This window comes from Stenella coeruleoalba (assembly GCF_951394435.1).
Source record: "Stenella coeruleoalba genome assembly, chromosome: 7".
Taxonomy (NCBI): domain Eukaryota; kingdom Metazoa; phylum Chordata; class Mammalia; order Artiodactyla; family Delphinidae; genus Stenella; species Stenella coeruleoalba.
The window spans coordinates 34,410,360-34,434,304 of record NC_137153.1 but is presented as its reverse complement, the minus strand read 5'-3'; the positions used below and the strand labels follow the sequence as shown (position 1 = coordinate 34,434,304).

Below are 23,945 nucleotides of genomic sequence, written 5' to 3'. Positions count from 1 at the left end.
ATGGCATTAGGGCCACCTAGAGCCACACTCCCCATGTCCATGGCCGGCTGGGCCTCACGCCCATGGTGCAAGGGGTCTGGGGGGTGACAGTGGGGAATGCCACGAGACCCGGCCAGCCGTCCCACCCCTAATTCACACAGAGGAGCCTGGGTCACCTTAGGCTCCTCCCAGTGAATCCTCGGCAAACCACCAACCACACTCTGACTTCAAGCCAGGCCCCAAAGCCGAGGCCCTGGGAGTCTGAAGGGCCAGACCTAACTCCAAGGTAACCAGAACCCCCCTGGTGAGTAACCAGAGCTCTTGGTCTTGAAAGGGACCATTTGTTTCACATACTGACTGAGTGCCTGGCCATACACACACATGGCTGCAGGGACAAAGGAGACCTGTGGTCATCCACAGGGACAGTCTGCAAGTCTAGGTGACTCAGGGTCGGCGGGCAAGGTACCTTTGGCAGCGGTGTTGTTGGGAGATGACGAGGAGGGCCTCCTCGTGGTGAGGAAGACCCCAGGGGCCATGGGCTGAGAGGCACGGCCGGCTTGGGCCCCAGCAAAGGCGCCGGCTGCCGTGTACTCGTGGTCAACCAGGCTGCTGCTGTGGGACTCTGGTGGGGGCTCAGGTGAGCTGCCCTCCTGTGAGGCCTGGCTGCTGGCCGTGCTGGTGGAGGCCGGGGTGGTGGAGGCCGGGGTGGTGGAGGCCGAGGTGGTAGAGGCCGAGGTGGTGGAGGCCGAGGTGGTGGAGGCCGAGGTGGTGGAGGCCGAGGTGGTGCCGGCAGAGGCAGAGGCGGAAGGGGAGGTGGTGTTGGGAGCCAGCTTCCTTTTGGTGTTCTTTTTCTTTTTGCTTTTCTGCTCCTCCTTTGAACAAAACATGCAGGTGTGTCACCCCACAGGGCTGGCCAGGCTTCGGACACTGGGAAGCAGCCTGCAGCCTGGGAGCAGCCTGGTCTGCTGTGCACAAGGCTTCTCCCATGGAGCTGAGCGAGCCAGCACTGCAGGAGCAGAAAGGGCTGGATCACGCCCGAGCCCCACCTCCAGCCACCACGAGCTCTGCAGAGCAGTACTGGGGCCTGTGGAGAGACCACCAGGCCCCCCTCTGTGAGGTGGGCCATCCCAGACACAGGGACGTGCGGGATGTGGCACCAGCACTCGGCTGTAGTGGACAGACTCAATCTGAGTTTACCTATTGGTGGACACGTAGTATGGGCCCCCGCCCCCGTCACCCTAACCCCCTCCATTCCCCACCACCCCACTCCGAGCTGCCATGAGACTCCTGCCACCAGTTCCCAGCTTCTCTGCTTCCCACTAGCAGGGACTTGGGAGCCTAGAGGAACCGGGGTCGGCAATACTCAAATGTCCCCAAGGCTGTGACAGCCCCAGACTGGGTGGTCTCCATACATGAGGGTGGGGGGAGCAGAGGCATCTGGGGAGCCTGAGCCCAGGAGGGGGCCCCCTCCTCACCTGCTGGGACAGTTTGGCTGCAGCAGCTGCCAGCCCGGTCTCAATGGAGGCCACTCTGGTCCCCTCGCGCACAGGCCTGTCCTGCCTTGGCACCGACGGGCCGACCCTCGCTGCGGGAGAGAAGGTCAGCCTGCCTCGAGCAGCCACCCACTGCCTGTGCGCCCTCCTGGGATCCCCCGGCCCTGCCCCAGTTTGTCCCCAAATCCCAGGGACAAGTCACAACTCGGGGAGTGTCAGCATGGGCCCCAACCTGGTGTGGGGCTGGTTTCCCTACACCAGCAAGACAGGAGAGGTCAGGAGGGAAGTCACGTGCTAGGTGAGCCAGACCCCACCCCGCTGGCTGCCATGATGGGGGGCCAGGTGCAATCGTGACCCTCCCAGGGCTGTTCATTGAGGAGAAACTAGGCAGAGGGTCACCTCAAGACAGGGACACCGCACTGCCCTACTGACAGGAGCTGGGATGCCTTTGGGTGAGTTTGCAAAAGCACCTGGGCTGAGGTCCCGGGAGAAAGAAATGGAACCCCAGTCAGGCTCCCGCAGGCAAGTGACACCCCGTCTGAGCCCCCGCACAGAGCTAGTGGGTGTGGAACACGGCTGCTGGCCTTCGTGTGTGGATGGCGCTCCCCTTCCAGCCCCCAGCACTACCTGTCGGGCTGTAGGGAGCATCATCTGAGCCTTTCCTCTTCTTGGAACGGGACTTGAAAACAGGACTGTCCTCATCCGACTCCAGGGAGGGGTAAACTAGAGCGGCAAAGGGGAGAAGGGCTGGGCTGCTGGTGTGGCCACAGGAGGGTGGCTGCTGCAGGCTACTGGCAGAGCTTATGACCGGCATCCCCCAGGCTGTCCCCAGGCTGCAGAGCACCAGCCCTCCTGGTGTGGCTGCCACACGCATAGGCACAGGTGGCCTCTGAAATTGTCAAGCCCAGGCCCCCTTGAGGTCCAGAGAGGGCCAGACAAGGGGCTCCATCCAGCCCCCATGACCAGCTGTTCCTACCCCAGCCTGGCCACCGCACCCACTTGAATGCCCAATTCTCAAAACGTCTCCTCTGCTGCTATCAGAGAAGAAAACACCTGATGTCCACGGAACTGAGTGGCTCTGAAGGAGCCCAGGCTAACCTCAGCAAGTCTCTGGAGGAGGGAGACCCACACGGCAGCCCTGGGTGACTCACTGGGTACCTCCTCCCATTACAGGTTCAACCTCCAAGGCTTGTGACACCCGAATCCAGAAAATGGTGCCCAGAAAATGGAGTTCACTCCGCTGTTGATCTATCAGACCACAGCAGGCCCCTCAGTGAGGCCTGAAAGTGCCCACCAGATAGGGCAGGTCCAGCCTCACCACGGGAGGGCTCTCCAGGGACAGGGTCTCCAGGACAAATACACTGCCCTCAGACCATCAGGACTGAACTGAAAACAGGCCCTGCACCATGGGGGCCAGCACGGCCCTGACCCTGAGGAGCACAGCGCACCCTGCGGGGGCTGGGACATCTATGGGCAATGGGCTGAGGCATGGAGGCAGGTCTTCACTCCAAGTCCCCTCCCAGGCGGCCAACAGCAGCTCCTTCAGAGCCCGTTGGAACCCAAAGTGCCAGGCCTGGAAGGAAGGGCTGTAGTGGGAGGCGAGGGGCCATGCCCCTGGGCAGAGGCCACAGCTATGGCCCAGCCACCAACTCACTGCCCACCTCAGACTCAGGGCCACAAAGCCACTCTGGACCTCAGTTTCTCTGTCTACACAGACATAGGATGGACACGGTCTCAACGTGTCTGAAATGGTATAGCCACGTGGAGAACAGTCGGGCAGGTTCTCAGAAGGTGAAACAGGCAGCGACCCAGGTATACACCACAGGAGCACCATAGACACAGGCCATACAAAACTCCCTGCACACCCACATTCACAGCAGCACTGTTCACAGCTGCCAAAAGGTGGAAGCCATCCAAGGGCCTGTGGATGGATAAAGGGATAAACAAATGTGGTGTGTCCACGTGGTGGAATAGTATTCAGCCATCAAAAGGAACAAAGAGCTGACATGTGCTACATCGTGGATGAAGCCTGAAGAGTATGCTAATGAAAGAAGACAGGCACCAAAGACCAAGCACGGTGCGATTCTGTTCACGTGACAGACCCTGATTAGGAATATCTGCGAAGCAGCATAAATCAGTGGCTGCCAGGGGCCAGAGAAGACGTACTGACTCTTAACAGGTACAGCGCAGGGTTTCGTTTCTGGATGATGAAACGTTCTCAAATTGGGTGTGATGATGGTGGCATGCGCATCCCTCCAAATACACTAAGCACCACTGAGTTACACGCTTTTAAAGGGTGGCTTTTAAGGTCTGTGAATCATATCCATAAGAGGGCCCGGCTCCCAACCCCCAGGTCTAGCGCCCCTCCCCGCACAGCGGCGCTCACCGTAGTCCGAGTCCTTGAAGCAGGCGTCCAGGTGGTCCTGCTCCTCCTCGTAATCATCCAGGTCCACACTGTTCTTGGCCGCCCTCTTCAGCAGCCGCTTGCCTGCGCTCTTACTGCCAGCCCCGTTCTTCCGGGTGCCATGGGCCGCCAGCGAGCTGCCCTTGGCCTGGCCAGCACCCCATGTGGTCTGCAGGCAGGAGTCGGAGGCCTGCAGGTTGGCCATGGACAGCATTCCCTGAATGGCTTCCTGTGTGCTGGGGGAGGCGGGGGGCTGGCTGGAGGCACAGAGAGACAGGCACTCAGCCCATGGCCCACACATCCTCCCACTCAGCAGCCAGCAGAGGGTGTGGGGTGGAGGATAGTGGTAGCTGATAACTCCCCCGTGGAAAGAGCCAGCTATCCCCGTGCCCTACCCTCCGTTCCCACCCCCCAACACCAAAGGAGGGCTGGAGGCCTTGTGACAGAGAGGGGCATAAAGAGAGAAGAGAGGGAGGGGATGAAGAGGGGCAGAGGGATAGAAGGTGGTAGACAAAGGTGCCATTACTCCTGATCTCTCCTACCAAAAGGTCAACAAGCAGATTCCCCCAGGGACCCAGGCCACGCTCCTCCCTCCCTCTTGCACTCCAGCTGGTTTTGTGCACGCCTCCACCCACCGTGGACTCCTGCGCTCAGCCCCAGCCCCAAGCGCTCCCTCCCCCATGTCTTCAAGGGCATCCTCCCCTCTGGTACCTGAGATGGGGCAGCACAGCCCTCTCCCTCCCATGGCACTCGATCTCCCCAGGTGACTCACACCATCTTTTCATGACTGCACCTGCACCAGCACCCAGACTCTCACCCTTGCCCATCACCCCAGGCTTTTGTCCACCTGGGTCAGGATGGCCCACCCCGGCCTCTGGGGAGCCTGGCCATACCTCTCATTGCTCCCTGGGACCCTAGGAAGCAGGACCTGGAGTGGGGCACTGCTTAGCCCTCCTCCCTGGTCGCAGACCCAGGAGGCCCAGGAGCCCCAGCAGCGGGCCCGCCCTGTGTGTCTGACATCCAGGCCCCCTCCTGCCTGCCCCATGTGCCCCCAGGGGATGGACCCACCTGCAGGGCTGCCAGACCCAGAAGCAGCCCCCAAAAGTGCCAGTCCACATGGGCCCCTGGTGGTTCTGCATGGTCCCTGCTCCCTCCTCCACTTCCGAGAAGTATTGGAAGCATGTTTAGTAAGACATTAGAACAAGAAGGAGTCCCTGCTCAGAAATAAGGTTCCCAAGATTGAGGCTGGAGGGTGCAGGGAGATGGAGCTGGCCCCAGGAAGCACAGACACAGAGGGTGGTCCCCTGTGGGCCTGGGGGCCCACCGAGGCAAGTTTGGACAAAAGCCATCCTGTGAGGGGTACTGCTGGGCTCCAGGCCAAGGACTCTGCCCCAAGCCAGGAGGAGGCGACGGGCAGGCGCCTCTCTGGGCAGCGCTGCACGAATACCACTTCCCCAAGCCCTGCCCGAGACACACTGGACCACAGCGTTTTGGGGTTTTGCTGGAAGCAAATGGATTACGGCTCCAAAGGCACAAACAATGGGAAAAATCAAGTATGGTCAGACCGCCGTGGAGAGTCAGGAGCCTTCCAGCAGACTCTCCACCTGCCCCAGCATACCCCCGACCCCCACTGTCCCACGCCATGACGGCAAAGGGCTACCCAGACCCAGCCAAGAGCACACGGCATTTGGTAGCGGTAATATCATTGCTGTACCATCATCGCTGATGCTTTCTGAGCCCGGACAGGTCCCCGACCCAGCACTAGAGCCAGCAAGAGCTGATAGCTGGCCCCCTATCCTCTGCCAGGCTCTCCAGTGCTCTACGAATGAGGCCCTTCCAGGCTCACCCTGAAGGTCTCAGGCACCCTCACCCAGCCTCATGGCCCAGACAAACACCTGGCTTCCTGCAGGGATGGGAGGGTGGGGGCCGGGACACTCACCATGAGGGGCCTCCGGGAGCCAACATGGAAGCCAGCCGCCTGCCTGTGCCATCTGGACCTCATGGTCCCAGCCCAGCTCGGCTGCAACCTGAGAGGGAGGGGCCTTGGAGCCCAGGGCTGCAGGCTGTCCACGTGGGCCGGCGAATCAAGGAGCAAAGTCTAACTAGTGCGCATGGAAAATAATACCTTAATCCTCCAATTATCATACCAAAATCCTCTCTTTCCCTCACCCCCAGGCAGTAAACACTAAGGAAACCATCCACAAGAAATTAACATATTTTCCTCCATTTTCTTCAGCTGCCTTTTTCCAAACAGCAAATACTTAAAACAGAGCAAATGGACCATCAAACACTGACCTACACTCCAAATGGGAGACCTGGGAAAGGAACTGCCTGTGGCAGCCGAGGAGACCCAGCCCCAGCAGGCACACATGCACGTGTGCAGGCGTGTGTGAGCACACACGTGTGTGCCTACGGAGCAGTTCACAGCGCATCCTCAAACTGGCTGCCCTCCTCCCGGCAGGCTGTGTCCAGGTTCAGTCAGGAGCCCAAGCTCCTGTGTCCCAGCTCCATGCAGAGTTCTGGCACCAGCCCCATCTGCCCTCATCCCAGGGGTGCCTCTCCCTGGGACTCATGGGGGACCCAGGGCGTGTAGGGCACTTCTCCAGGGTCTGAGCATCAACCGGTCACTGAGGTCCCAGCTAGCCATAGCCTTCCCAGAAGAAAGGCACCTCCAAAGAGGTGAGGGGCCAGCCCGGGCACCAGCACCTTCCAGGAAAAGGGGGTTCACAGCCAGGCTTCTCCTCCTGGCAAAGGGCCTCAGGTCAGGGTCCCTCCCACCACTGCAAAGGCCACAGGGCATCTCTGCAGTGAGGGGCTTAGGTTTGCTCATCTACAAAAACCACTTAATGCTGAACAGGAAATCTGCACCCCACAGCTCTGTAGAAGCCTCCAGCCATACGCTCCACTCCCATGAGAGGAGGCGCCTATGGCTGTCTGTGAGCATAACACTGCACAAATAATGGTAATTTATGAAAGAAAATACAACCATTTGATTTAGCAAGAACGCTTTTCAATCAAGCCCTAATCCGCCTCCCGGAGTCCCACTGTCTAAGACGGGGCTGACGTGCTGCCTCCACGGGCTCATGTAGCCCCTGGACCTCGATTCTGGAAGCACAGACTGAGAGGCAGAGGGGGATGGGTGGAGCGCAGATCTGGAGGACCAAGCGAACCCCGAGCAGGTCACATGAGCCCTGACTTCCTCAAGCCAAGTCCCTCCTGGCTGGATGTCACCGCCCAGCATGGTTAACATTCCAAGACCCCCACGCTTGGGTTCCATTATCAGCAGATGGAGATTCTGGCCCTGCCTCTGCCGCTTCCTGGCGGTGCGGCCTTGAGCAAGTCACCTAAGCTCTCTGAGCCTCAGTTTCCCCATCAGTGCAGCAGGACTCTCCTGCTGGCTCGAGGACTAGGAGGGGAGCCACCCCCCACCATGGTGGCTGAGGTCCCCAGAATGGGGAGGCTACAGGGGGCGTGGGCCCTGATCCCTTGGTTGTCTGTCTGTGGTACATGTGAAAAAAAAAAAAAATGGCCATGATGCATAAAAACAAAAGTTAATTGGGATCAAAAGAGAATTTAACTGGGACCACCATGAGAAAAACAAGCCCAGTGGCCTTCCACCAATGCAAAACCCAAAGAGGATGAATCCATTTCTCTCAAAGCAAAGGACTGCAATTGGGCAGGCCTAGGTAGAGAAGACCGCCTGAGCTGAGCAGACACGTGTCCTGGCCTGCCCGACCGCCCAGAATCGCAGGGCCTCCGGGAAAGAACAGCATATACATCAGCAGCCAGTGGGCTCCTGAGGTGCACATCTGGAGGCACACAGGTCTTGAGGACAGCGTGGCTTGGTTCCCACACCCCCCCCAGCTGGTGTGGGAATCTGGGACCCCTGGCCGACCCAGCCCCTCCTCAGGGAGTGGGCTCTCACGTCCCCGAGCTCTGAAGCCATCATCTCCCTTGCCGCAGATAAGGGCTCTGCAGGGACGCCAGCTTGGGGTCCCAGAGAGGCCCATTAAATGCCCTTGACCCCGACACTGGGCACACACTGTGGAATTTTTCTTATGTTATTTTTATGGCATTCGGGAAGTGATGAGACACAGACAGCTTGGCGTCCTGGCCTGGAACAACCCTGACACCCTCCAGGTGCCCAGCCTGGCCCTGCTTCCCCACAGGCACCTAAAGGTATGGTGGCCCCACAGACTCCTCCCTCCATGGCCCCAACGCGGAACTACTTCTCACCTGACTCCCCATCTAGGCTCTAGAATCATCCGTCCTCAGAGCTCTGTGCCTTCGGTCAGGAGCTCTGCAACACACAGGACCTGCACAGCCAGCCCCCTCTCACCTCTCTGGCCACCTGGCACCATCTCTGCCAGGCAGGGGTCCTGCTCTGGCCGCCTGGCCTCTGGGACGTGGGCTGACGGAGCCCTGCTTGGCCCACCTCTGTGGAAGCAGCCACTTCCCCAAGTTCCCCGTGGGCACCGGGCCTACCTGTTGGGGTTGTACTCGAGCGCACCGACCTCCTCGCTGGCCTGCAGCAGGTCCAAGATGCCCGCAGCCGAACCCCCGCCATCCTTCTTCACTTTGGCATTGCGGGCGGGCTTAGTGTCCGTGTCTATGTGCAGCGAACCCTCGTCAGAGGAGTCATCACTCTGCTGTGGGGACAGAGTAGCTGGTCGGAAAAGGACTTGGGGGTAGGGGTAGGGACTACTGTTTCCCTTCAGTGAGAAAAAGAGGTTTTTAAAGAGCCTGTCCTTGTAATGAGCACCATGGGGCTGGCTGACCAGACACACAGAGCAGGGCACAGGTGCCAGAGCTCTGCGCTGGGATCTTGGAGCCCCGCCTGCACCATTTCCCCAGGTGAACCTTGGTTCACAGGACCTTACATGAGACCCCAATATTGAACATAGATACAAGAGGAGTCGGCGTGGTTGGACTGGGAACAGGCAGTGTGCCTGCACCCGAGGGACACCGGTTAATAGCCCCTGGCAAGTGGCTCTGCAGGGACACCTTGGGCTCTGCAGGCAGGGTATGATCCCAACAGGGAACCTGGCTTTCTTGGAGACGGCCACCACATCCTGGGTTGGACATGCATGGCCTTGGAGGACATCTAACTTAACCCCCACACGTTTAGTGCAAGACCCAACCCCCAGCAGGTCTGGCCTGCTACTCCCTGTACCCCAGTCCTCCGGCATCAAGGAGATGCACTATCTTCACAGTGGATCTGACTATGGAGGGCGGCTCCCAAGGCCCCACCACTCACAGAGACCTGCAGACCTTCCACAAGTCCCACATCTGCTTCCCTTTGTGCAGGGTGTCGGGGCTCAGAGCTCCACATCTGGAGCCCAGCCAGCCTCCCCAGGAGAACGTCCCCCTCTGCTCTCCACGCAGAAAGCTCAGTCACCCAGAAGGCGCTCGCTTACCTTGTAGAGAGCCGAGTCCAGCTTTGGCTTCGTAATGGGCGTGGGCAGCGGCTCCTTCTTGTCCAGTAGGACTGAAAGCAGAGCATATGGGAGTCAGCAGCAGTTTTGGAGGAGCAGAGGGGGACCCTGGTCCAGCCACACCCGATGCCCACTCCACATGCCTGAGATGGCCTATACGGGGCTGGGCCTGCCCCCTCCCCATGTCCCCCCAACTCACAGGACAAGTCCCTCTTCGGAGCATTTTTCTTCCTCCTAATAGGAAATTCGTCAATCTTGAGCTCCCCGTCATCCGACACGTACTCATACTCATCCCGCACTGGCTGGGGCTTGTCCTCCTTGAAGTTCTGCAAGGCTCCAAACACCCCTGGGCCTGGCTGTGGCTTGAGGGCCTTGGAGCTGGGGCGGCAGAAGTAGGCCGGTCAGTGGACATTCACACAGCCTGGCTAGTGCCTCCAGCACCACCCCCCACAGGCCTTGGAGGACCAACAGCCAGGCTGGAGCCTTCCCAACCCCACAGCCTCCTCTCCAATGTCATGACCCCAGTGAAGACAGCGCACAACACACAGGGAGTATGCCTGGCCCTTTCTCGGGCTATTTAAGGTTGTGCCCCCCACTGCCCCCTCACCCTAGCCAACGGATGAGCACACCTTCTTTCAGGCTGCCCTGGGGCCTGATATAAGCCCAGTGTCAGATGGAGCCAGTGCCAACTGGCCTGGGTTTTCTACAGAGCTATTCTAGAAAAATAATTTCAGGGCCGAGGTGTAGACACAATAGTCTAAAAAGTTTCACACAACTCATCTCTCTCCTGGGGCAAGACAGGGCTACTGCGAACGAGGAGAGTCCAACGCTCCAGCCGCTGCCTCCCTGTGGGCTGAGGGCACAAGCGCACACTCAGCAGTGGGGACAGCAGGCAGGGCACAGGCATCTGCGATTCTCAACAGGTACAGCTCTGATTCCCACCAATGGAAACACAGAGGACGGCTGGCAGTGAGCCCTGCTGGGTGTAGTCATGAGCTACGTAACACAACACACGTACACACACACCCATGTACATACACACACGTGTGACATAGTTATAGAATCATGTCTCCCTTTCTCCCTTCCATTTCTAAACTCTGTAGCGCAGTCGGTCAGTCATAGAGTTAATGCTGTGCAGAAGCTCCCCGGGACCCAGCAGCTGAGCTTCAGATACATCAAGGCCGTGCTCAGGGCCATGAAGTCAGGGCAACCGGGCCCCTGCAGATCAGACCCAACCCACCCGCTCACCAAGCAGCCTTGGCACATTGCCGTGAGCTCTTGGGAACGACAGGCCCACTTGTGCCAGGCTCTTCAAGAGCACAAGATGCTGACAGGCTCTGTTCCCCCACCACCTAAAAATGGCCTTCTCCCCGCATCTTGCAGGTGAGAAAACTCAGGCCTACAGCAGAAAAGTGGCCCCATTCCCACTGGGACGTGTCTGCTTCCTGATTGCTGGGCACCCACCCTGGACTTTGGATTCAGCATACAACTGGGTGTGGGACCAAAGCCACCGAGGGGCTTCTTGGTGGGCACAGGGTGTCTGGCCCACCAACCTCCCATCTGGCCAGCCCACCACACTGGTCAGCAGATGGAGACCCCTTATACAGTCCAGAACCTGGACACACCAGCTCACACACACATACCCTCCCAGGCGAGGTGCCCCCATCTCTCAGCTCAGTGCCATCTCCTCCAGGAAGCCCTCCCACCGACTCCCTTGGACACACAAGGCCTCCACAGCACCCCAGGCCCCACAAATCCTTCTTCCATGGCCCCCATCACGGCCATAATTTTAGATGGATTTGAGAGTGTTGGATTCATACCAGCCCCTCCCCACTGGCCTCTAGACTCCAAGGCCAAGATCCTGACCCCCACCACGTCCTCTGTGCCAGCCCAGGACAGCCACTCGGCTAACATCTGCCCAATCACACTCTCCTACTCCTTGCTGGCGCACACCACTGCCCCCTCCCCACCTACCCAAACCTTTTGGCTTAGGAGGCAGGAAGGGAGTCTGCCTGGAGGCCCTCATGAGGGGTGTGCCGAGCAACACAGCCCTGGCTGTGGCTTGGGTGCAGCCAGCTCAGAAGGGGGGCTCACCGCGGAGCCCTCCAGGAGGGTGTATGTGTGTGTCATGTGTGCACAAGCAGGGGATATGTGTGTGTGATGTGGGGGGGCAGTGTTCAGGGTGTGTGTGTGGCATGTGACACACGTGCAACCAACCCCTCCTGGCACGAGCGCTCACGTACCCTAGCAGTTTCTTGTTGGAGAAGGAAAATGAGAACTTGTTGTCCTTGTTCCCTGACAGAGGAGACTTCTCCAACTTCTGCTCTTCCTCCATCTTCAGTAGGGAGTCGGGTTTGCTGTTCTGAAAAGCAAACCCAGGACCATCCCTGAGCCCCACACAGGTGCCCAGTGGGCAGAGGCAGCTGGACTGGGCAGCCTCCTCCCTCTGACATGTCACCTGGGGACCCACTGCAGCCCCACAGGACCTGCCCTCGGATGCTGCCCAGCTCCAGGGAGTGTGAGCTTGAACCAGGGCAGGCCACAAAGGGCAACGCCATCCATGCTCTTAGGCCGAGATGTGCCCAGGACAGCCCCTCAGAAGGTAGCTCCATGGAGCCACGTGCACACCCAGACCCTCAAAGACCTTCACGGCACTGCCCACCTGCAGACAGGCAGACACACACCTGACATACCCCACAGGCACACACACACACACACACACACCACCAAGCCCACACTTGCCCCACACACCACCTTCTTTCACTAACATAGCCCTCCCTGAGGGTAGATTCACTCACCAGCATACCTGTACACACACACCTCACCTTGTACTTCCACTTGGCCTCCGACTTGCTCTTAGTCTGCTCTCGGATTTCCAACCTCTCCACGTCGTTCTGCGTGCTGATAACCTCCTTGTTGGGCACACTCAGGACATTCTTTGTGGCCTAGAAAATACTAGCCATTATCTGGTAGCGGACATGGGTGGGCAGCAGGCCTCCATCAGGCTACAGTACAAAGTGAGAACCACACAGCACAGAGTTCCTGCCTCCTGCTGGCCTACATGCATCAGCTAGTCCGTCAATCAATCTACCCAACCACCCATCCAACTAACCATCCATCCATCCACCCACCCATCCAACTAACCATCCATTCATCTACCCACCCATCCATTTATCCACCATCTACCTATCTACCCACCCATCCACCCAACACCCACCTATCTACCCATCCATCCACCCAACCATTCATCCACCCACCCATCCACTCATACATTCACCAACCATCCATCTATCCACCAATCCATCCATCAAACCATTCACCCACACATTCATTCATCTACTCTTACTCCTCCCTCCCTTCCTTCCTTCCTCTCTCCTTCCTTCCTTCCATCCATTCATTCATTCATACATTCATCTACCCTCTTCGCCTTGAGGAAGGGAAAATCAATGTGCCCCACTTAAGCCCTGCAACACTAGCTCCAGTGGCCACCAAACCCCTGGGAAGTGAGCAATGACCGCCCACCAGCAGGAAATCACTCAATGTGGCCTGGTCTCAGGGACTCATGGTCCCCAAAGCCCACACCTAAGACCCTCTCTACTCACATTGGTGGGTCCTCAGGGCCAGGCCTGCCTCTCTCACTGCCACAGGGGCTCAGGCCCCCCAAGGACCTGCCCCCATCACTGGCTCCACCCCTGCCTCCCCACTGCCCTCCACTGGTGCCTCACCCACCTTCAGGTCTCAGCCAATGTCTGGGCCCCAGGGAAGACTCAGCCGGCTTGTCCCCCCAGATGACCCTCAGTGGTGCCACCCTGACCCAGCAGAGACTCTGCTGCCTTCATCGTGAGGGTCTCTCCCCAGCTGCCCACTACACCAAGCTTGTTGGGGCAGAGCCCAGCTGCCCTGGGTCTCTAGCACAAGGACATGGCAGCCCCAGCACCATCCCGCAGGCCTGGTCCTCGGAGGTGTCTGTAGGCCTGCTGACTAGAGGTGGGGAGGGTGAGGCCACCCACCTTGCCCTTCTTAGGAGGCTCAATCTTGGTCAGTGCCTCCTTGGTGTGGGCCTCCAGCAGGTCCAGGTTGGGGATGGTGGGTGAAGCCGAGCCCCTGCACTTCTTCCCCTTCTTCTTGCCCCCGTCCTTGAGCTTCAGGGATTTGGGAGGCTTGGGGGGCTTTGGGGGCTTGGGAACTTTGGACGGCTTGGGCATCTTCACGGTTTTGGGAGTCTTTTTTTTGGACACTTTCTCCAGGAAGGACCGAGGAGGGCTGGCCTCAATGGGGGATGGGGGCTCCTCCTTTTCTCGGTCCCCAAAACAGACCTCGTCCGAGGAGACGGCCGCAGTTACTTCAGGTCGGGAGGCCTTGGAGGCATTCTGGGAAAAGGACAGGGAGAGGTGACCAACCACACCCTGCCAGGAGATGGGAGACACTCGAGCAGAAAAGGAGCATCTGTCTACATCATCAGTGACACGCTCACATTCATCCTACACCATCTGTGTGACATATTCACATCTGTCCCACACCATCCGTGAGGCAGGGTGCCATCCATCTACATCACCAACCACTTGACCCCTTTACCTCCTTGGTGGGGACTAGACAGGCTCACACAAGCAGGGTCTCAAGGGGCTGAAGTCCCCCCTGCAGAGTCCTTCCCCACCCCCACAGGGAGCTGGAGGGAGACCCCACACTGATTCCCAGGGCTCCCACCAGAAGACTGCAAGTCTACCACCGGGACCTAGGAGTCCAGAGCCATCATGCAGGTGACCCTGCCCCAGAGGGCTAAAGGAGGGGCTGCCTCACACATGGCCATCTCTGGAGGGATACCCAGGGAAGACAGGCAGAGGCCTCCCTCAACCAGGGTCAGCGGGCCCCCAAGGTCAGCCCTACCTCACTGAGCCGGATCTCTTTGGCAAGGTCTTTGATGAGCTGCGATGGTTTGAAGTGCTCTGGTAGCTCATCTTCATGCTCCGCCAAAGCCTGCAGGACAGCCACGCACATGGTCAGCGGGTCAGCCGCCCAGTCTGGGCACTGATGCCCACCCACCCTCCACCCACAGGGGCCCCAAGCAGCCTCAGCTTCTGTGGTTCCTGACTCATGCCCTCTGTCCCTCCAGGCTGTCCCCCCATCTACCCACCCAGGACCTCCGGCCCCACTGCCGTCCCGACAGGCACAAGGGCAGGTGCTGCCAAAGGTGTGGACTGGCTGCATGGGGTCCTAAGGGAGTTAGCCCACTCTGGCCAGACACTGCCCCAACGAGGACGCCCTGCTGTGACTCCACCCTACAGGTGGACAAACAAGTCCCCGAGAGGAGGGGGTGCCTGAGTCCACCACCAGTTGTGAAGTGAATGTGGGCCATCCCTTCTTCCTGGGCACGAGGCCATTCCACCTGGCCATACAGCTGACGTGAGGTAGGAGGGACACCCTGCATTACTCCAGGCCTTGAGGCAAGAGAAGTTGTAGCTGAAAGGGGGCTCTAGGAGGGTACCTGCTGCCCCACCTCCTGGACTCCCCACCCCCACAAGGCCTCCTGCGGGCCTGATGGGATCTGCTCAGACTATGCTGGCACCCCTGATCGGGAGGGAGTCCCTTGGCAGCGGACAGGGAGTCCCAAGGCTGACCAGGCCTCTCCACTCCCTCTGTACCAACAATCCAGGCAAGATGCCAAAGGAAGCTGGAAGCTGCTTCTCTGGAGCCTCCATTAGAAGTAGCTGCTGCATGGATGCTAGTGAGGGTGCTAACGCTTTACAGTGGGGGCATGAGGTGGGGCCCAGACATGCTGCTTCAAGAGAGCCATGAGGGGCAAAGGACAGTGCTACTGTGGTGGTGGTGGGGGGGGTGATGGAGGGGCATGGGGCAAAGGGACTGTCCTAGTCACAGAGCAAAGCCAGCTTCTGAGTTGATGCCTGGGACAGCCAGTAGGACAAAGAGGACATCTCCACTCTCCTCTTCAGAGCCCTGAACATCCAACCAGTCACTGACTCGAGTCCTCCCTGCTCCCTGTGCTTTTGGGTTCGCGCAGTGCTGTCTCCACCACCTGATTTCCTCCCACTGAATCTCCCTGCCGCCCAGCCCCCACCCCTCAGGCCAGGTCCTTAGATGGAGGGCTCTGTCCTGCACCTGCCCCCACCAACAGGTGTCTGACCTGGCCAGGAGGCACCCACCTGCTTTTCACATGCTAGTTCCCACCAAAGGAAGGACAAGCCTTGGGAATGACTCCTCGCCTGCCACCCTCCCTTCTGCCCTGGATCACGCCTAGTACACATCCCTACCTGCTTTTTCGTCCATGATCTGAAAGCACCATTGAGAATTTTAGCTCCTTGGACTAAATGAGGGGGCAGCTGCTTCCCAGACTTGTGAGAACCTGGGGGAAGACAGACGGGTTTGCTCAGGAGGGTGCCCACTCTCACCTGCCGCCTGCAGGTGACTTAAAACCCCCGTGGTGGGGGACGCTCAGGGCCAGACCTTTCAGAGGCCTCTGCCCACTGCCACCTGCCCAACTGCCAACGGTTCCTCTTGGAACCTAGGGGATGCCCACCTACGATGCCCTGCGAGGGGCAGGATTGGCTTTCCCATTGTCTACACACCAGGCCCCTTATGCAGGTGGCCCAGCTCCTCCCTCCACCTGGTCCCCAGCCTGCATCAGTGAGGGGCCACAGTCATGCCCCAAACCAAGCATCCCTAGAGGCTTTCTGATTCCCACCCTCACACTGCCCCCTGCATAGCTGAAGGATGCTGGGCAGTGGGTCCAGTTCCCGCTGGGGTGGCTCAGGGCAAGCACCACCGCAAACACACCCCTGGGAGCTGGAGCCAGCCCCAAACAAAACGGACAGGGCATTCCCCCTTCAGGCAGAGAGCTCAGCATGGAGGCAGAGCAGCCCCGAGCTCTGACACCACCAGGTGACCATTTGTCTGGCCTGTGGCAAATCCCTGGGTCCTCTCAGCTCTGGGGCTGCTGAGCTGCCAGCCCCTTCACAGAGGAAGGCCTGAGGCAGAGAGGCAGGGGCAGCTCAGAGAGGCCCAGCTAGTCAGCGGTCACCCTGGTCAGGCTGTCCCAATGTCCCCAAGTGTGACTCCACCCACACGACCCCCATTCCATCTCCCTGGCAAGAGGCCCCTAGGGCAGGGCACTTGCTCTGCCAGGGTGGAGCACAGGGCTTGAATTTAGAGAGCGATGGAAGAATTTCACTGAAACTTGGCCAGCCCAGGTTAAGAACCATTTTCAGCTTTCTCATCTCAAATTAGAGCCAAAGTGCAAAGGTGGTGGTCTCCACTCAGCTCTTATCGGAACACAAAACAGCAGCTTCCTGGAAGGGTGGGTGCTGCTGAAAAAGGAAGCTCTCCGTGAAAGTAAATGCTCCTCCTGGGTCCTTCACCCGCTGCAGGAAGTCTGCAGACCTGAGCAGGGGTTGGCCACCAGGAGCCAAACGCTGATCCCGAAGGCATGGCCTGGCAGGGCCTAGGATGGAGGGCCATGCCCACAGAGGGCATGGACCCAGTGCAGCCCACCCCTTCCCACAGGCCTTCCACGGGGGACTCTGGCATGCACACCCACCCACCCACAGTACAGCAGGGATGCTGCAGGGGTCCCTGCAGGCCTCTCAATATCCCAACTGAGCCCTGTCAGTAGCCACACAAGGCCACAGGAACCGAGCAGAACACACACCAGGTCTGGGAACATGCGGCCAGTGCTCTTTTTGCAACACCAGATGACCCTGCAGGCAGGAGTCCAGTCCAGCCCCACAGCACACAGACAGGAAAAGCAAGGCCCGTGAGCTAAGGAGACTTGCTCAGGGCCCATGAAGGCATCGCTCAGCCTGTTCCCCAGGGCCCAGCCGCCCTGCTGCATGATGGCAGAACTGTTACCACTCCCCGGCGTCCCTGAGCTCCGCACGCAAACGAACTGTCCAGAGCCGCAGGCTGAGACGCTGACCAGGGGACGTACTTTTGAACGCCTCCAGCAGGTGCTTCCCCATGTACCAGCAGGCAGTTTCGAAGTTGGGAAACTGAGTCAGGCTGCCCAGTTTCAACCTTCTTTCCACTTCGTATGCTCTGGAAGCCATAGCAAAGAACTATTCAGTGCATTAAGCCCTGAGCAGGCAATGATAAAGGAAGGTGAACCCACACTACGACCAGAGGCCACACCTAGGCCATGACCGCTCAGGCCTCCTTTCTGGGCACTACGTGGCAAGGTGGACCAGAGGACCACATCAGGATGAGCGCTTTGCGTTAAGGGCAAGCCCCGTGGGCCGCGGCTTCTAGAGCTCTGGGCCAGTGCGCAAGGAGAAGGCAGCTCGGCCTTTCAGCTCACCCCAAACCCACTACAGTCCCGAGGCTGTCCAGCGACCAGGCACCTCAGGGGCCCTGGTAAGATCATGGCCCCCCTCCTCCTTCCTCCCCACCACCCAGAGGCCCAGCCAGGACTCAGGAGAGGTATCAGCATACCGATGGTGGGGACCCCGCCCAGCGGACCCTGGGAGTCAGGTGTGGCCCTACCTCATCTGCATCTCCACGCTCAGGCTGTGCAGAAAATGTCCCGCGAAGGCCAGGCAGTCCACGGGTGTAAGTGTGGCATAAATCCAGCCTGGGGAGACAGGGATGGGGCTATCTCTTAACAGTGGTCTCGTGCCAGGCTCTTGGCAGCTACCGGGCCTGACTCCTGCCAGCCCTTCCTCTGTGGCCCCCATCCACCCGGGCCCCCTGGAAGGTGCTCTGGCCCTGGCTTCCGTGTAATGAGTGGGTGAGCCCTCCCAGAAGGACAGACTGTGTCCGAGCTCACAGTCTATTCTATCCAGCCCTGTATGGTACAGACAGGGAAACTGAGGCCCAGGAGCCAAGGGGACTTGCTCAGACCCACCCCAGGGTCGGGCTGCCTGGCATCCCTGATCTCCACATACAGGGGTGGAAAGAGACAGGCAGAGTTGCCACACCTCCCGGGAGAGCTGGGTTTGTCCCTACAGACTTCGGGAAATAACTGTGATTATAGGAAACAGGGGTAGGGACTAGATCAGGAGGCACTCAGAGGCACATAAATCAGTGGAAATGTGAGGGCCTCCATATACGACAATTAGAAAATCTGAACACTGGCTATTTGGTGATACTAAGGAACTGTTAACTGTTCCTTTTTAAAGTGTGATGACAGTATTGTAATTATGTTATCTTTAAAAGGAAACCTTACAGATACGGTGAAATATTTATGGGTGAAGCAACATGACATCTGTAAAGGGCATTTATCTGCTCATGTCATTTTTCCTCCTTCTGCATGTTTGAGATGTTGAGATCAGCGAACACCATCTCTGACAGTGTGGCTGCGCTCTCTGGGCTGGGCTCTTGGGGCCCCATGCAATCCCACGTGCCTGGCCTCTGTGAGCACAGCCAGGCTGGAAGCTGCAGGGGCTCATGGCCCCAAGGTGGCCCCAGAGGTGACCACAGAGCAGGACTGACCCCAAGGCAAGGCAGGGAACAGCCAGGGCATGACCTCCCCTGGCAGACGTCAGAGGTGGGAGACACAACATGAGGACGGGGCACTCACCCGAGGGGATGAAGAGCGTCTGGCCCTGCTTGAGGGTGCACTTGTAGCATTTGTCCACCTGGTCAGCAAAGAACATCTCACTGTGGTTTGAGGCCGACTGCCAGCGCTCATACAGGGAGATGTTGGCCGAAGCTGGCTTGATGAGATAGAAGATCTTCTCCCCCTGCCAACAAGAGGCCATTGGCGGAGCCTGTCATATGCTGGGGATGCTGGGGGTGGGCAGTGCCCATCATGTCCTGGGGATGCTGAGAGGGGATGGAGCCCACCGTGTGCCGGGGATGGGTCCTAGCTTCAACAGCATCCTGCCCAGGCCCATCATTCCTCCCCTGAAACACTGGGACCACATGTGCTTTGCAATTCAGACGTCTGCGTGTTAGGAAGACTCTAGGCACTGGCACCTCCGGCATGTTCAGGGCAGCCCCTACCACTCCACACACCATATCTCTGCAGCGCTCTGGATGCCTATCTACCAAGGGGAACAACGTTGTGACCTGCTGTCTGACAAGTTACAAGAAAGCTCTGCTCTTGAGAGTGGCTTGGGTCCCAGATGGAGATGGAAGGACGGCCCTGCTGCCAGCACCAGCACCAGGCCAGCCCTGCACTTGGACTAGGGAGATATAGACTATAGAGGTTCTCACTCACGAGGCACACAGGCTGAGGGTGGGGATGAACGGGGGGCGGGGGCAGGACTTGCTCAGGGCCTCGAAGGGCTAGGATCAGAAACTGAGCTGCCTACCCTAGCCTGGGCTCTAGCAGGTCTGGGGAGACCCAAGGCAAGGTGGTGAGCCCAAGGCTTAGGTTCTCCTTTTTTGTTTTTTTTTCACATCTCCCTTTTCCCCTAGCTTCCCTACCTGTCCCCAGCCAGAAGTCCCCTAGCTCTCTCTGCCACTCAGATGCCACTGCAGCCTTGCTCCCCAGCCCCCAGCCCACCCCACCCCCTCATCCTCCCAGTGGGGCATGTTCCCTCATCCCTTCTGCCAGGAAGTCTTCCCAGCACAGCTCTCCCTTCCCTGGACATGAGCCCTTGGTCACCACTGCAGTGGGCCTCCTCCAATTGCTTCATGAGCCTCAATCTTTAGAAAAGGCAACACACATGTGCTGCTCTGGTCCTGAGGTGCTCCCCCCAACCCCCATGCCTCCCAAGGGCCCAACGTCCGTGTCCCTTCTGTGGAGAAACATCTTGTCCCTCATCCCACCTGATGCTGGCCACTGTTAGGGCCTGTGGGGACTACAAACGGTCCTGCAGGTGGACAGTGGCCTGGTCAAGAGCAGGTCTTGCCCCTGAGGCCCCCGTAGGGCCCACATGGGGAGCAGAGGCCAGCGCTCACCTTAAGCACATGGTACCATGCAGAGGCACCCCCGGAGTCGATGTGAAAGTCAGTGTAGCTGTCCTTCACACAGATCAGGCAGTACTTGGTCACCTTGGGCTTGGCCAACAGTGCGTCATCAGGCCAGTAGTTTTCTACCCAGGACAGTTTCTTTACGATGTCAGGAGGCTCCACAAAGCTGGACATTCTGGGGGCACGGACAGGAACAGTCAGCAGTGATGGGAACCGTCAGCACAGTTGTTTTGCCCACTGGGCAGGATGGGAAAGGTGCTCTGAGATGTGTGTCCCATGCCTATTTCTCCACCTCGGGCTACATGGCATTGCTCCCATTCTACAGATGAGCAAACTGAGGTTCACAGAGGGCAGAATGAGCCCAGCTGCTGGGTGTGGCTGCGGCAGGCATCCAACACTGAGCTCTCATCCAAGGACAGGCATGGAGAAGGCCTGAGAACCATCTACCCCAGAAACAACTTCCTTCCTGGAGAACTGGAAAGAGACTTGTCAGGTGGGCTCATGCTAGTGTCGCTGGGCACGATGGGGCCCTGAGAGTAAATATCATTGCTCATGCACAGCCCAGGCGCTTCCTGTCAACACCTAAGGAAAAGCCACTTCTCTCCAGAGCAGACAACAGGGGTGCCTGCAGCTCCTTGCCATGCCGGGCCATGTCAGACCAGATAACTGATCTCCAGGGAAGATGAGAAAAGGCAAAGGCAGCCTTTGATTCTATTAAATGTCACTGTCTTGGATAGAATGCACAATACTGCACCAAAAACATCCAGCTCAGCAGCACCTGTGCAATGACACTTCAGCCAAGCTGAGAACCGGGTCTCAGTGTTCTTGCTGCCTTGGCCACATCTCTGCCTTCAAGGCCATGCCTGCTCGGACAAGACGTTCGTAAATCATAAGCCAGGCCACCCTGACCTCAACAGCCTCAGTCACAGGCTTAAATCTCCAGCATGTTCCAAACTGCTATCCCTCTCCATCCCTCCACCCTGGCCCCACTCACCTGGTGTCAGAGAACTCAAGGTTGGTGAGGTTAAGGACCCGCTTGCGGTTGGTGCTGTAGTAATAGTCCACAAACTCCTTCAGTTTCATCTTGCAGTCCTTCTGCTTGGTGACGTCTGTCACGTCCACACTCCGCTCTGGGCCTGGGGAGGCAGCAGGGGAGGGTGAGCACACCCAGGGAAGATGGCGTGGCCTTCTGTGAGGTCGGGGGCCAGGAGGTGCAGAGGAAATGCTCACTCACCCTCAGAAGACAACGGAGAGAGGGCTGAATGCTGAGGCTCTAGGCTCTAACGTCTGACCCTCCCTCCACCTGCCCTGTCTGCTCCTTCCCTTGGGTGGCCATGAAGACCCCCTGGTACAGTGGGGTGGCACAGTAGTGAGCCTCAGCTAAGGTGGCCAGATAAGCAAGTACAAATATAGGATGCCAGGTAAAAACTTACACTTCAGATAAACAATGAAGATGTTTTTAGTGCAAATATGTCCCAAATAATGCATGGACATACTTATACATAAAAAATTTTTTAAAATCAAAAAAATTCTTGCATTTCTAGGACACCAACTCATTATTCTGAAAATTGAAAATAAAAGGAAAAACATTTATCCTATATTTTCTATACTTGATGGGAAAAGTTCAGGGTAAAAACTGTTGATGACGGAAATAGAGTTTTGGATAACCAAGTAACTAATAAGGGGAAGTTCTTTAGAGAAGACTCACAATAGACAGAGAGAGAAGGACAGAATTAGCAAACTCTTCCTTTACAACAGTCCTCACTGGCTGCTCAGACAGCAAGCTGAAAGGCGGATGGAGCATTCTGTGAACAGATGAGACTGCACTGCCTTGACCACTGAAAAGAAGTGGGTGGCAGCACCCCTACCCCAAGGAGGAGTCCTGCCAACAACTTGAACACAAATCTAAGCAACCTCTAACCACCGTTACAGGAACTATTAGGGTCAGAAGAACACGTTAGGTGACACTACAGGGACGCTGTCAGCCAAATCCCTAATGTAAGATCTTCCCAAAACGCAAATATGAAAGATTCTCCAGAGAGATTGGTTCAAGATAGCGGAGTAGAAGGACATGTGCTTACTCTCTCTTGCAAGGGCACCGGAATCACAACTAACTGCTGAATAATCATCGATAGGAAGCCACTGGAACTCACCAAAAAAGATACCCCACATCCAAAGACAAAGGAGAAGCCACAATGAGATGGTAGGAGGGGCACAATCACAATAAAATCAAATCCCATAACTGCTGGGAGGGTGACTCACAAACTGGAGAACACTTATACCACAGAAGTCCACCCACTGAAGTGAAGGTTCTGAGCCCCACGTCAGGCTTTCGAAACTGGGGGTCCGGCAACAGGAGGAGGAATTCCTAGAGAATCAGACTTTGAAGGCTACCAGGATTTGACTGCAGGACTTCAACAGGACCGGGGGAAACAGAGACTCCACTCTTGGAGGGTGCACACAAAGTACGGTGTGCATCGGGACCCAGGGGAAGGAGCAGTGACCCCACTGGAGACTGAACCAGACCTACCTGCTAGTGTTGGAGGGTCTCCTGCAGAGGTGGGGAGTGGATGTGGCTCACCATGAGGACAAGGACACTGGCAGCAGAAGTTCTGGGAAGTACTCCTTGGTGTGAGCCCTCCCAGAGTCTGCCAATAGCCCCACCAAAGAGCCGGGTAGGCTCCAGTGTTGGGTCCCTTCAGGCCAAACAACCAACAGGGAGGGAACCCAGACCCACCCATCAGCAGACAAGTGGATTAAAGTTTTACTGAACTCTGCCCACCAGAGCAACAGCCAGCTCTACCCACCACCAGTCCCTCCCATCAAGAAAGTTGCACAAGCCTCTTAGATAGACTCATCCACCAGAGGGCAGACAGCAGAAGCAACAAGAACTACAATTCTGCAGCCTGTGGAACAAAAACCATATTCACAGAAAGACAGACAAGATGAAAAGGCAGAGGGCAATGTACCAGATGAAGAAACAAGATAAAACCCCAGAAAAACAACTAAATGAAGTGGAGATAGGCAACCTTCCAGAAAAAGAATTCAGAATAACGATAGTGAAGATGATCCAGGACCTTGGAAAAAGAAAGGAGGCAAAGATTGAGAAGATGCAAGAAATGTTTAACAAAGACCTAGAAGAATTAAAGAACAAACAGAGATGAACAATATAATAACTGAATGAAAAATATACTAGAAGGAATCAATAGCAGAACAACTGAGGCAGAAGAATGGATAAGTGACCTGGAAGACATAATGGTGGAATTCACTGCCATGGAACAGAATAAAGAAAAAAGAATGAAAAGAAATGAAGACAGCCTAACAGACCTCTGGGACAACATTAAACTCAACAACATTCGCATTATAGTGGTCCCAGAAGGAGAAGAGAAGGAGAAAGGACCTGAGAAAATGTTTGAAGCGATTATAGTCGAAAACTTCCCTAACATGGGAAAGGAAATAGCCACTCAAGTCCAGGAAGCACAGAGAGTCCCAGGCAGGATAAACCCAAAGAGAAACACGCCGAGACACACAGTAATCATATTGACAAAAATTAAAGAAAAAGAAAAATTTTTGAAAGCAACAAGGGAAAAATGACAAATAACATACAAGGGAACTCCCATAAGTTTAACGGCTGATTTCTCAGCAGAAACTCTACAAGCCAGAAGAGAGTGGCAGGACATATTTAAAGTGATGAAAGGGAAGAACTTACAACCAAGATTACTCTACCCAGCAAGTATCTCATTCAGTTTTGACGGAGAAATCAAAAGC

At 57.2% G+C, this 23,945-nt stretch overlaps 1 protein-coding gene across 6 annotated transcripts in view; it reads right to left on the bottom strand.

The window, feature by feature from the left end:
* The window catches only part of PHF2 (PHD finger protein 2), a 94,515-nt gene that overhangs the window by 2,219 nt on the left and 68,351 nt on the right, over nucleotides 1-23,945 (bottom strand). For 2 of the 6 annotated variants that reach the window (XM_079926840.1, XM_079926845.1), the window contains exons 5-21: nucleotides 21,172-21,313; nucleotides 20,166-20,352; nucleotides 18,838-19,000; nucleotides 17,802-17,889; nucleotides 17,239-17,357; nucleotides 15,578-15,669; nucleotides 14,196-14,285; nucleotides 13,322-13,681; nucleotides 12,137-12,256; nucleotides 11,555-11,673; nucleotides 9,511-9,689; nucleotides 9,294-9,364; nucleotides 8,362-8,525; nucleotides 3,859-4,133; nucleotides 2,100-2,195; nucleotides 1,455-1,564; nucleotides 446-851 (exon numbers count right to left, since the gene is read on the bottom strand). In XM_079926840.1, the coding sequence (XP_079782966.1) occupies nucleotides 446-851; nucleotides 1,455-1,564; nucleotides 2,100-2,195; nucleotides 3,859-4,133; nucleotides 8,362-8,525; nucleotides 9,294-9,364; nucleotides 9,511-9,689; nucleotides 11,555-11,673; nucleotides 12,137-12,256; nucleotides 13,322-13,681; nucleotides 14,196-14,285; nucleotides 15,578-15,669; nucleotides 17,239-17,357; nucleotides 17,802-17,889; nucleotides 18,838-19,000; nucleotides 20,166-20,352; nucleotides 21,172-21,313 (2,781 nt within the window). The remainder of the gene's footprint in view (nucleotides 1-445; nucleotides 852-1,454; nucleotides 1,565-2,099; nucleotides 2,196-3,858; nucleotides 4,134-8,361; nucleotides 8,526-9,293; nucleotides 9,365-9,510; nucleotides 9,690-11,554; nucleotides 11,674-12,136; nucleotides 12,257-13,321; nucleotides 13,682-14,195; nucleotides 14,286-15,577; nucleotides 15,670-17,238; nucleotides 17,358-17,801; nucleotides 17,890-18,837; nucleotides 19,001-20,165; nucleotides 20,353-21,171; nucleotides 21,314-23,945) is intronic. The other 4 variants (XM_079926842.1, XM_079926841.1, XM_079926843.1 and 1 more) reach the window with 4 other exon arrangements.